Genomic DNA, 13,684 nt, shown 5'->3' on the forward strand with positions numbered 1-13,684 from the left:
TGAAGTGACTTAATGGGCCACACCTTGGTCCTTTCCTTCAAGCATATGTTGGGGTCAGTAGTGATGATATGAATGCATTTGGCATTATCGGTTGGCAAGGCCTCTCCTACAAATGATGGGTGGTTGTACACAGCATCTTTCCATGCTGTATGAAGGATACATCACATTGCACCTTTCAGGAATGCTGTCCCTAGAACTTACCAAGATCCTTATTTGCAGGGGAAAAATAAATAAATAAATAAATAAATGAAAGGCCAGAGAATCTCCCTACAGCTGCCACTAGATGGCACCCGATTCACAAATTCCGGCTGAAGGGTCTTCCCATCCTGGTTTGGAGCAGCGCATCCTTCGCAGATGGAGACAGTGCAGCTTCTTCGCAAGACTAAAACTGCATGTTTTGGATGGCCAGGATGAGACAGGGTAGCTGTCTGTCAGGCAGGGATGGAGCAGTCCCTTTAACGACAGCTCTAGCTGTGACTGGGAGTCACTACTCAAATAGGCAACATTCCTAGGGAATGGCAGCTTCCTGGAAGTGCTGAAGGCAGCTTGGAGAAGGGAAGGAGGCAAGCCTTCGCTGGAGGATTTTTGGTTCAGGTGAAAGCAGAGGGAGGAGAGAGTCTGGTTGTGATGAGGGATCCCATGAACAGAAGGGGGTCTAGGTCTAGGGGCTGCTCACCTGGGCAGTGGATTTAATACTTTGAGGAAAGGGAAGATGTTGTGCTTCTTGTTACAGCCTCTCTCCAAAATGTGACTGAAACCCTGGAGGAGACATCTCATCATCCACCCTCCACTTTTGTGCATGCAGACCTATGTTTTTGGAAGCGACCATCCGTTAAGAGGCAAGCAGTCAAGGAGGCAGAGCACCTAGCTGGGAAACCAAGCCTGATTTTGTTCTCTTTGCGCATATGGACTTCTTGGGTCAATTTTCTAGCCTTCTGCTGGACAATCTTCACCTCCCTGTAACCATGAGCTCCTCCTAAGAACTGGGATCGGACTTTCTGAATCTCTGCTTTCCTTCCTTTTTGTTTGGTTTTGCTTTTTTCAAAGAAAAGTTTGAACCATGATCACAGTGAATTCAGATGGGAAAATAATGGTCAGAAGATGTCTCGTCACCTTGAGGCCTTTTAGGTAAAGTTCTCCTCTACTGCTTCCTGGGTGTGGGCCGCTAGAAGGAAAGGAGTGGGGCTGGGGGGTGGGGTGGCTTCAAAACTGCATGCAGTCAACCCCCCTCCTTTTTTTTCTCTTATGTGATAAACCCTTTAAGATTAATCCTGGTAGCAGAAAGTGGTTTGCTTGAGACTCACATGAAGTGTGGACAGATAGATGCCAAGTGGGTGGCATAGCATAGCTTTCAGCAGCTTGTTTGGAATTTGGGGAGGATTCACCAGTGGGAGAGGGCGTTAGTACTGAACTTCATTGTGATACGTTGTTATAAACTCACAGATGGGGTTGTTCCAGATACACCTTTCCTCTTCTCTTTCTTTCTCTATGCGACTGCTGATTCTTATTTTCTCCTCTTTACTGGGGCAATAAGGTTGGTTATTTGGATTGGGTCTCCACATCAGTCTGCTTCAACACAACAGCCTCTTGCCTTCCTTTAGAGGCTTCTCTCAGGTTCCTTCCTTTGCTGTTCTCCCTCTCCTTTCTCCTAAAATTAGTTGACAGGATGTGAAGCTTATTTTCTGGCTGCTTTGAAATGGCACCTTTTTTTGATTTCACCAGGTAAAGGGCGAGACATTAAATAGATGGCAACAAACATGAGTGAGAACCCCAGACAAAGATCAATGGATGCACTGAGTTAGCCTTTTCCAATCAGTTTCAAATTTTCTTTGTCCTAAGAAATGCATTTATTAATTTATATAACCGCCTCTCTCACCATAGTGACTCTGGGTGCCTTACAGAAAATTAAAACTGGAAACCAAACACAGTGTAAAGAATATAGAAAAAAGCCCCATAATATACCACATGCCTGGAGGTGGAAGAAAAAGCATATCACATTAGTCACTCAGACCACAACTAACAACCAACCAACGGGGCTCACTTAAATGATGTTTAAGTTATTGTCTTCAGGAGTTTGGGCGCAAATGTGCCATAGTGCTGTTTGATTTGCCTCCTCTAGCAGAAGGCTGCTCCACTTAGAGGGGAGCTGGTGAACTTTCAGAATGAGCTAATCTAACAACAACAACAAGGTGATTAGGGAAGAGGCTCAAATGAAGCTGGGATGTAAGCATGCGATGTATCCCATGATATTACAACAGAGGCTATGGATTGGAGGGGTGTGGGCAACTACTGTATAGCCTAATTCATTTCATAGGTGGAAGACCTGTCTGTGTGAGTGGGATGATGGTGGGGTTGGCAACATTCTAAAAAATCAGAAGAGCCTTGTTGGATTAGGTCATAGTGCTTAATCTAGACATGGGGATTCAACAACTTCTGGGAAGCTACAGGTTTCCTATCCTTTATCTAATGAGAAAACCAACTGTAATCCTAAGAAAGTGGGTCAACAATTGTTCCAGCTATCCATTGGCTGCACAGGTCTCCCATCTAGTGATAAGTAGTCTTGTGGAGTACGAAATAGCTGTAGGGCAATTCTGCACTGCAGCTTCAGCTGCTTGTCTCCCAGGCTGCTCCTGGCTGTTTCTTAAACCAACTTCAGAAATTCCAGTCTGGATTGCAGTGGGTTGGCAGTGAGCACCAGACTGGATTGTGGCCAATATAAGACCTGACTGGTCATCCCCCTGCTTCTTCTCCTTTCCAGGCCATGCAGGTAAGGCAAGCTTTGTTGGCTGGCTCCTGGGTGGATGAGTCTCCCAGTGCCTGTCTTTTCCTTCTAGCGATGGTTCCATCCTCACTAATCCCTGAGCCTTTCCCTTGCTTTCCCCAGATATTTGCATAAAGGATGGGATGCCTTCACCTCCCACCTGCATTACCTCCTTTGACACTAAAGCAATCTCTTCCCTCCCCCCCCCCCCACTGTTGGTACCATCATAACTCTGATGCTACAATCATCAGAACAATAGGGAACAGGTTGTTGTAGGTCCATGGAAACTTTGTACCAAGGAAGAACTGTGACTTCAGCTTCATAGAGTAGCAATGTTCTTACATTGCAACTTAAAGATGTTAAAAACGGGAAGGGAAGCTTTGCAGGAATGGGAGCAGAGGGTGGGAAAGCAAGGGGTTCATGCTTCACCCAGCCTGGGTAGAAACCAAAAGAGTGCACACTGGAAGATGTAAAGGTTGAATGGAGTGTGAGCTTCTAGGGATGAAGATTATTCATTGATTTAACAGGCCACTGTTAGAACAATCTCAAGATTGCAAAAAGAATAGAAAACTCAACAGCCTGATGACCCAGGATGAAGTGGCTGTCCAGGGCAGGGCCCAGATTCTGCAGCGGAGGGAGCAGGTCGGTCTCTGCAGCCAATCATTGCTGGGGCTTCGATTAAAATAGAATGAAGCACTGGAGATCCTCCGCTCTGAAGGGCATAAGATGTCTCAGGTCAGAAAACAGCAGTTTTGAATCAAAGCAGTAAAACACAGTTGTGGGATACGTTTGCAATGGGCTGGGAGTGGGAGGAGGATGATGTCATCCCTTCCTGCACTCAGGAAGTGGTGAGAAGCCTGCACTGGTGATTGGCCAAGCAGAAGGTGTGGGTCTGCCCGTAGATTGTAAATGTACATCCAGAATGAAGTGTCTGAAACTGGAGATCACTGGTAAAAACTAAGATCCTCAGCAGATTGTTTTTATCCATGTTGTCTTGAAAGCAAGCCCAACTAGGTCTTGCTTTTTAAGAACTAAAACTAGGTATGATCCTTATTTAGGATTCCTGCTTCATAAAACCAAGTAGTAATTGACTACACATATATTAAAGGTTGGGGAATGGTGTATTTAGGGTGTCTGCTGTTCACTTGATCATTTCCCAAACAAAGCTACTTCAAGGGAGAAAAATGTACTAATGTTTTTGGTTGTGGCACCTTGGAGCGCTCTTCCCAAAGGGACTTGCCTGCCATTGGCATAAATACTTTGGTTCCAGGTGTTTGTTCAGCTATTTCAGGGGGTAACTCAGATGAATTTGATAATGATTTTATCTGTTTTGCTAAATCTCTGCCTTCATCTTAATTGCTGCTTTTGCTGCATTATTCTTGTAGTGTTTTGCATATTCATTGTTTTTCTTATTTCATTGTCTGCTGCTCTAGGAGTTTTTATTGGAAAAACAGCATATAAATCTTCAAAATGCTTATAAGTTATTTGGAGGTGATGTGCCAGTAGGAATACCAGAATACTATTAAAATATCATTAAATATCACTACATTACATTGGATTTGCAATGAGGTGGTGTAGAAATATATCAGGTAGATATATCCAGGGCAGTAGTACTGATCTGGAACAGAGAAACACTCTCTCTCTCTCTCTCTCTCTCTCTCTCCACACACACCCACACATAATTATTTCTTGCAGAAAAGCTACAATTGGTTCTCATGTCTCTAGAGCAGAGAGAAAGAACTTCCATGTGAGAAGTCTTATAAACGTTCTTTGAAATTAGCCATTACTACATATGTTGGATGTCCCCAATTTGATGCTGTACAGATGTGTTGGGCCCTTGGGAGCTGAAAACAAACATGGTTGGAAGGCAGAAGATAAGGGAAAACTGATGTACACTATTATAAATGTTTAGGGCAGCTGTCCTCTTGACAGGAGGCAATAATGCAAAGCTGTCTTCAGCATGAATGTAAGGTTATTCAGTTGACATACTGTTTACAGGAGTACACTTCAGATTGTTATACATCCAAAATGTAGACTCTGAGAGGTGTTTGAAAATACAGGTATCCTGCTTACTGGAGGGCTACAGCCAGAAGTAGCTCCTTGTTTAGTGCACATTTGGTGGCAAAGCCAGATTTGTGCTATGTAGAACAATTCCAAGATGATGTGTCTTTAAGTATGAACAATGTGAATGCAGAGAGGGCAAACATCATCCAGGGATGTTTGTCAGGGAGCTGTAATTGGCTGCACTTCCCTGTCAAATAAATTTTCCTGGATTCACCTCAAGGATGCACCTTCCTCCCAATCATTCTAACAAAGAAAATGCCAGCCATGATTTTGCTAAGGTTGATGGTAAAACTGCCTGACATAATGCAAAATGAGCCCTAAGGTGGAGTGGAGAGCAAGCCTAGGAATGGGGTGGAAGGAGGTTTCTCTTGGTAGCAGGTCCCTGGCTGCGCTGGTTGTGTCATGAAGGATCTGCAGCCATCAGTGGGAGCTGTCACTTGAATGACACCCAACTTAATAGCACTGTAGAACTTGACTTAGTAGGTTGAGCTGAAAGATGGCAAGTGGAAGGATATCAAGACCAGACTAATTTAGTCGGCAAGTTTTAGGCCCTTGAAAATGTTGATATGGTGAGCCAATTTTTGCATCATTTGGTTTTCTGGTACCTTGAAATCTATACTTACACATGAAGGCAAGTGCATTAGTGTAGGAATACCTGCATAAAACTCAGAATACAAATTGAATAAGTTCATTCTGTCCCTCTCCTTCTGATACACACACACATGCGCACACACACGCACACGCACACACACACTGATAATCCAACACTCTCCTTAGGAAGCCCATGTAAACAGCTTCACTAAGCATAGTAGCCATAACAAACAGTGATGCAATGCACCCTTACCCAGTACGTATTCAGACATTCACCAACCTGCAGAGACCAGCCCTCACCAACCTGCACCAATCGGAAACCAGTTCAGCTAAAGGCCAATTAGAAGTTAGAACGCCTGGCTATAAAGACAGGAGCCCAGTCAGTCCCTGCTCAGTTGCCTGTGGTCTGAAGATGCCAGCCACAGTTGTCGACCAAATGTCAGGAAAACCTGGAACCTCCACACTGCCCAACAGATACTGGCCATGAAAGCCGACACCAGGAATAAGATGCAGATGCCCCACCGCACCCCAACACCTTTTTGGGCTTGATTGTAGTCCTCAAATGCTTATGCAAACTGTCCAGAGAGCTTCAGCTATAGATAGATATAGTAAACTGACTAAATAAATAGTCTGTGTGCTAGTCTGTGTTTGTTTTAAAAAATGTCTGGGCGTTGTTTTCACCACTAATACACAGTGCAGTGTGCAGATAAACTAATAAAAATGTCAATGTGCTAAATGAGGGATAGGCAATTGTTTTGCATTGGTGGGCATATTTGGAACTGGGAATGTTGTAGGCACTCTCACAAAATGCCTAGCATATGGAGGACTTGCCAATTCACAAAATGGCTGCTGTGATGGACAGAGTGAGTAACACCCTCTTCTTATTATGACATCTTTGTTTCTTAGGAAGCAGATGGCTGCACTTCCACACACAAACGCACACACAGGTGGTTACCAATCAATTTTGTTTTATAGAAATTCCTCCAGGTCCCACATAGGCTGTATAGGCAATTTTATTTTATTTTATTTTATTTTATTTTATTTTATTTTGTTTTGTTTTGTTTTGTTTTGTTTTGTTTTGTTTTGTTTGTTTGTTTGTTGGATTTCTCCCCCGCCCATCTCCCCCACAATAGGGGACCCTAGGCAACTTACAAAAAACATTAAAACTATAAATATATATAAAATACATAATAGTTCTAGAATTAAGAACAATACTAAAAAAGGAAAATCCAAGAAGATGGAAAATCGGACCGGGGACAGCCGGCCTCTACGGGGCTAGCCATCTCCCTGCTTGAGGTATTCCCTCCCCACTCCAGGCCAAGTGACAGAGCCAGGTCTTCAAGGCCCTTCGGAAGGCCAGGAGTGAGGGGGCCAATCGCACCTCCGGGACAGAATATTCCAAAGGGCAGGGGCTACCGCAGAGAGGCCCGCCTTCTGGACCCCGCTAGATGGAGTTCTTTTACTGAGGGGGGTCCAAAGCATGCCCTCTCTGTGTGATCAGGTGGGATGGGTTAAAGTCACAGGGGAGAGGCGGTCCTTCAGGTAACCTGGCCCCATGCCATTTAGGGCTTTAAAGGTAATAACCAGCACCTTGAATTGGATCCAGAAGCAAACTGGTACCCAATGCAGCTCGTGGAGCAACGGTGTTACATGGGCCCTTCTTGGGGCTCCAAAAATAGCCTGCACAGCCACATTCTGGACCAGCTGTAGCTTCCGGATACTCTTCAAGGGTAGCCCCATGTAGAGCGCATTGCAGTAGCCTATCTGGGAGATAACAAGGGCGTGAGTGACTGTTCGAAGGGCATCCCGATCCAGGAAAGGGCGTAACTGATGTACAACCCGAAGTTGTGCAAAGGCCCTCCTTGCCACGGCTGCCACCTGCTCTTCAAGCAGGAGCCGTGAGTCTAGGAGGACCCCCAGATTATGCAGTGGGTCTGTCTGGGGTAGTGCCACCCCATCAAGCACCAAAGATGACAAAGTCCCGGATACAGAGGAGCCATTAACCCACAGCCACTGCATCTTACCAGGGTTCAGCCAAAGCCTGTTGTTCCCCATCCAGACCCTTACAGCCTCCAGGCACCGAGAAAGGGCAGTCACGGCATCACTTGCTTCACCAGGGATGGAGATGTATAATTGCGTATCATCAGCATACTGATGATACCTCATCCCATGGTGGTGGATGATCTCACCCAGCGGTTTCATGTAGATGTTAAAAAGGAGCAGGGAGAGAGCCGAATCCTGCAGCACCCCACAAAGGAGGGGCCAAGGATGGGACCTCTCGCTCCCTATCAACACCAATTGGGATCGGCTCTGAAGAAAGGAGGTGAACCAGCACAATACTGTGCCGCCCACCCCCAATTTCCTGAGTCGTCCCAACAGGATACCATGGTCGATGGTATCAAAAGCCGCTGAGATACGCTTTTTAATAAAAAAGAGCCAAAATACTAGAGCAATTAAGTTATTGAAATAGGACTGGGCAGTGTTCATATGCTGATATTTTTTTTAAGTTATTTTTGATCTGCCCTTTATTATTTTTATAAATAACTCAAGGTGGCAGACATACCTAATACTCCTTCTTCCCCCTATTTTCCCCACAACAACCACCTTGTGAGGTGGGTCGGGCTGAGAGAGAGTGACTGGCCCAAGGTCACCCAGCCACCTTTCATGCCTAAGGCAGGACTAGAACTCACAGTCTCCTGCTTTCTAGCCTGGAGCCTTAACCACTAGACCAAACTGGCTCTAGTGTTTAGCTGTTAACAGTTTAGTCTCAAACTGTTTAGCTGTGTTATGCAGCTGGAAGCTCCCTGTGTGACTTCGGGCCTTTCAACTCAACCTACCACATAGAATTGCTATTATGTGTTAAAACAATGGGAGATCCTGAAGAAAAAAAAAAAGATACGTACCAAATAAATAAATAAACACACACAAGGAACAGACTGACACCTTACTTTGCATCATGCCAGCATCCCATTTATATATTTTCTTTTCTGTAATTAAAACATCTCAGAAAGAAGGTCAGGTGGCTCATTAGGTTAAATGTACTTCAGTTATTCTGACTGGTGTAACATACCCTTCCTTTACTTGTACATTATAACCGTGTACCATGCACAATTGCTAAGGATGTTGGAAAGCAGTATAGGAAAATACTGGGGATACTTTTTATAGGAAGTAGCAGCCAATTTCCACATTTGACCAAATTGAAAGATGTTGGCAGTAGCCCCAGTACCTAATGCTGGTCTTTAACCTGCTATGCCAGAAACTGTTTTCCTTCTTACTGTCTCTTAAAATTCTTGGATAAGGAAGTCTCTCCCTTCCCTGTCCCTTCCCTTTGGCTAAAGCTTAATGGTTCTCCTGTGGTCCTTTTTGAAAGAGCCCACATATGGAAAAACTAAGATATATTATGGTAATGTAGTACTGGTACTGTATTTTCCATTCCTTCCTTCTTATTATATGCACTCTTTTCTTCCTGATTGAAAGGGAATGGATTGATTCAGTCTGGATTGACATTTAAGGAAATGTCCAAGTTGGCTTTCTGCATTTCCCCATCTGAAGGGAGAAGTCAAAAGAATGCCTTCTGCTCTTGTGCTGGCTGTCAGTGGAATTATCCAAAGTAGTCTGTGACTCTTAGTGTTGTTCAGATGAATAAACTCTTCCAGTAGTGACACTTCTTAAAGCTTCCCTGGAGTAATGTTATGAATTAAGAAAATGTAGCAGGAGAGAAGTCCAACAACGATCATGTGGTGGTTTTGGCTTCTTAATTATCGGATCCTCACATTGGCCTACTGTAGTTCCCACAACTTACAGTAATCATTGTATACTACATGCATTGCAGTTTCAATCTTCTGAAATGCACTTGCAGTTTTGACTTTTTTCATCCTGTAATGAGATTCTATCTAGACTGTGCAACTCTGTTATTTTTTCCTTTTCAGTTAATCATGAAGGTTTTCTCCCCCCTTCCCCACTTCTCCAATGGGCTGAAGTAGTAATTAAATGCAGTGTTTAACAATCACTTCTTGCTAAATTATAATTATGAGAATTCAAATGTATAAACATGGTTTTACATAATAATGAGTTTCTTATCAGTGGGAAGAATCTAAAGAAACTTTTGGGAAAGAAAAGCAGAAACCATCCAGATCAGTCTTTCTCAACAGGGGCTCCATGGAACCCTAGGGTTCTCTGAGAGGTCACTAGGGATTCCACAAGATGTTGTGATTGGGGGGGGGGACCCACACTGTTTTTTGAACTTCGCATGCTGTGCAATGCTAGTGTTCACAGTGGTGGGAATTTTTATATGCCACAACTTACTGATCACACTAACATACTGTGAGCTGTAGATATAATAATTTTATGCAAATTATAAAATTATATTTATAGGGGGTCCTGAGATCTGAAAATTATTTCAAGGGTTCCTTCAGGATAAAAAGATTGAGAAAGTGCCAACCCCACTAAGTAGATCAAACCAGAAAACTCCACAGGAAGACTAGAACTACACTTTATTGAAATAGGCTATAATAATGGAATCTTGCAAGCCTGATTGTGGTTTACCTCCACTCCTTCTTATACCCCAGTGATTACCCCTGGGAATACTATCTTGCTTCCCAGGACCTAAAGAATGTTTCAGCCCTCTTTGCTCATGGAACAGTTCTTGCATTTCTGTCACGGTTTCTCCCTTATTCTCTACAAGTGGTCCTTGTGTAATGACCACTCGTTCAGTGACTGTTTGAACTTATGACAGCACTGAATGAGTGGTACTTATGACCAGTCCTCGTACTTACATTGTAGTGTCCCTGCGATCACGTGATCACCATTTGCAACCTTCTTTGCTAACTGTCTACAAGCAAAGTCAATGGGGAAGTTGGCAGCAGGTCACAAATGGTGACCATGTGATGTCCTCACTGAACAATCCGCTTAATGACAGCAACTGGAAGTGCCAGAATTTCTGCTGCTAAGTGGTGTGGTCACGTGATGTCATACTTTAAGACCATGTCACTTAACAATGGAAATTCCAGTCCCAATTAATGTTGTTAAGTGAGGACTACCTGTACAGAATGGCTGATCCAGACAATGAAAGTCTCTCTCCCCTGTGGCCATCACTACATTTATAATTTTGGGAGAAGTGCTTCTCACTACAGTGAGCGAACCAAGTATAGAAATCAGATTCTCATAGATCTCTCATTGTGAAATGCAATATTCTAATTAGTCAAAGTTTCAGTCCATTATTCTTAAGGGCTTATCCAGGTAGCACTAATCCAGAAGTATTCTGTTGGTCTCACACAATCTGTTAAATCATGATATGGTTTGTTTGGCTTTGTCCTAGCATCTATGCAGCTCCAACCACTGGATTACAAGCATGCTGGTTTGGGATTCTGGGAGTTGAAGTCCATGCATCTTAGAGTTGCCAGGGTTGACAAACATTGCACTACAGGAAGGTTCCCTGGTCTTTTCAGACAAAGACACTTCCTCTTTTAGTAAAGAATGCACAGAGTGGTATAGAAATTAGAACACTACACCAGTACTCTTTACTAATACTTTAATTCCATGCCTTCTGTTTCACTGTCATCAATCTTGCTAAAAAGTCACCTGCTTGAATAATTTTCAAGCATGGTCTGCCAGCATCATATTACTTCAGCTGCAAAGTTTAAAAAGTTAACTCCATGACTTTCTAGCAATGTTAACAAATTAGAATCTGCAGCAACTCCAGCTTGGATCTTTCCCAGGTTGGCATAATTCTGAGTGTGTTTTCATAAACCATGCTCTGCTTTGAATAGGTTTTCTGTATTTTCTTAATTCTTAGGTTTCTGGAAAAAAAAAATTAAATCAGGAGGTCTAGATGTATCAAGTCAAATGCTCCATTTTAAGATTGCCAGAATTTTATCCTGAGATGGGAAGAGACATAAGTACTGTAATTGCACAGATCTCAGTGGTCTTGCCCAGATGGATGGGATTTCAATGGTCATATTTCTCAGCCAGCTACTGGTAATTAAGGAAATGGAAATCCAACTCATCTAGAGGATAAGGGCACTATCACTAAGTCAAAGAGAAATGGCAAAAGTAACCAAATTTAATGTGAAACTGGACTCAGATCAGCTCTTGTTCGTGAAAGGAAAAATAGTAATGAACTAAATCTGGTCTGTAGTAAGGGAAGCTCTTTGCTCCAGTGATTTTATTATCTTAACTGAATGAAAATGTTATGAATTGACCTAAACTTGAAATTGCCACTTATGTGAGATATTGGTTTCAGGTTTTCTCCCCTGGGTCAGTTGAGAGCCTTTCAACTGGCCAGCTTTCTCTGACCCTAGGGCACTTTCACATGGCTGCCATCATTCATTTCCCAAACCCTCAGAAGAAGTTTGAAGAGATGATCTGTGATTTCTTCATGTCTGCTGGCTTATAGAAAACAAAGAGAGGAAAATCACTGCTGTGTCCAGAACTGGTACAGACGCTGCAAAAAAAAAAAAAAAAAAAAAAATCCCCTTAACACTGCTTCACTCAAAAGGAATGGAAAGGAGGAAAGAAAAAGAAACCCCTAGTGTGGTTCTTTGAACACCTACTCAAATCCCTGGAAGAAAAGAAGGAAACTGGCAAACCACTTGTCAATTTCACCCCTTCTCTAGAATAGGAACTGTAGAGCCATCACCCCTTGGCAGGAAAAATAGAGACCTGCAGTAGGAACGGGGTTGGTCTGACTATAGGACTTTGTCCATCATCTCCAGCCTATTTCTTGTGTTCCTCCTCCTCCTCCTCCTCCTCCTGTCATAACCTGATAAAAGCAAACATCTGATGGGTATCACACAGGGAGCTAAATCACAAGGAACATTGTTATGGAGGAATTCTGTCCCCTTCCTTTTGTTGATGTGGACCACAAGCACTCTAGTGCTCTGTGTAGCAGACAAAAGGGGATGGGTTGGTTTTGTTATTCCACTATTTCAGCCTTGCACTAAGCCAATAAGGGCCATAGAGTGAAAGCATGTGCCCTATTGCCAACTGATCAGGCTAGCATGATGGTGCAAATCTGAGAAACCCAGCATAGCACAGCTTTTTGCAACTCTTCAGGGAGACAGAAACAGAATATTGCCAGCCTTCACATACTCCCAAACCCCTGCAATGGATGACCAAGTATAATAGATGTTATATAACTTGCAGGTGGGTGCTGTTGAGTCTTGCCAGCTCAAGCAAGGCAGTACTGCTTTAACACTTGTAGAGCTATACTGTAGATGTTTGAAAGCTGTCTCATTCATGGCTGCAGATGAGATGAAGATAATCAACCACATCAGGAAATGGCAGAAATAGAAGTTGCCACAGCATGTTTGTGTTATGATTAAGTGTAAGTCGGAAAAGGCCCCAAATCTAAAAAAGTGTGCCATTTGCAGCAATGTATGTCATTTGCATATCATTACACAAACAACCCAAATAGCACTTTTTATGTCACTTTGTCACTTATGTCAATTAATGACATTGTTACTCAAAAGACATAAACTGACACAAATGGTATATGTTTATGTTAAGTTATGCTATATTTAAGGGCTTCATCCAGATTGCTTCAAATGCAACAGACTTGTCTGTTATTCTGGGGAATATCCAGGGGAAATGTTGTGTGCATTTGAAGTCTATTAAAATGAGCTCTGTTAAGCAGAGATATTACTCTATAATCTTAGCTTGGAGTAGGTACATGATATATCTGAGATGTATGAGAACTGGGCAGCAAGTTTTCAACAAGGTTCTTGTGCAGGAGAACATCCTATCTCCTGGTAGCATGTAGACAAATACTAGCTTTCTCTGGAGGTGAAGCTATCTGAAATAATATTCACTGTAATCATTAATGGATAATGTAGGAATGTTTCTGTCTGTTGTTCAGCTATAATATTTCTGATTGTGTCTCCTCTCTTTGTCTCCATTTAGGATATTTGTGGTAGGCATTGGATTTTTCACTCTCTGCTTCTTAATGACATCATTGGGAGGTCAGTTTTCAGCCAAAAGACTGGGAGACTCTCCATTCACCATCAGGACTGAAGGTAATACCATAACTAATTTTAATTAGATGTTTCCAGTTTGACAATCCAGAGAACAAACTTCCTTTAATAATTTTGGGAAATATGGCTGGTGAGATGAGGCATATGGTTGCCACTGAGCACCAAGGGGAGCTGTTAGAGGCAAGGAGAGGTTGGGCTCCATCAATGTGCAATCTATTATATGCTCATCTGTGTCCTCAATTGCTCCTGACCTCAGGAGGGTCCTAAACACATCCAAGGAACAGGGTAAGAGCTATAC

General features: G+C 42.9%; 1 protein-coding gene across 1 annotated transcript in view; it reads left to right on the top strand.

Annotated features, from left to right (window-relative positions):
* The first annotated feature begins 863 nt into the window (after positions 1-863).
* Positions 864-13,684, top strand: part of MGAT5B (alpha-1,6-mannosylglycoprotein 6-beta-N-acetylglucosaminyltransferase B) — a 222,826-nt gene continuing 210,005 nt past the window's right edge. The window contains exons 1-2 of the mRNA XM_088134743.1: positions 864-1,128; positions 13,316-13,428. Coding sequence (XP_087990869.1) covers positions 1,061-1,128; positions 13,316-13,428 — 181 coding nt within the window. The 5' untranslated portion in view covers positions 864-1,060. The remainder of the gene's footprint in view (positions 1,129-13,315; positions 13,429-13,684) is intronic.

Source organism: Python bivittatus, unplaced genomic scaffold (assembly GCF_059951505.1).
Source record: "Python bivittatus isolate LINGU-HERP-01145 unplaced genomic scaffold, Pbiv_v1 ctg000080_np1212, whole genome shotgun sequence".
Taxonomy (NCBI): Eukaryota; Metazoa; Chordata; class Lepidosauria; order Squamata; family Pythonidae; genus Python; species Python bivittatus.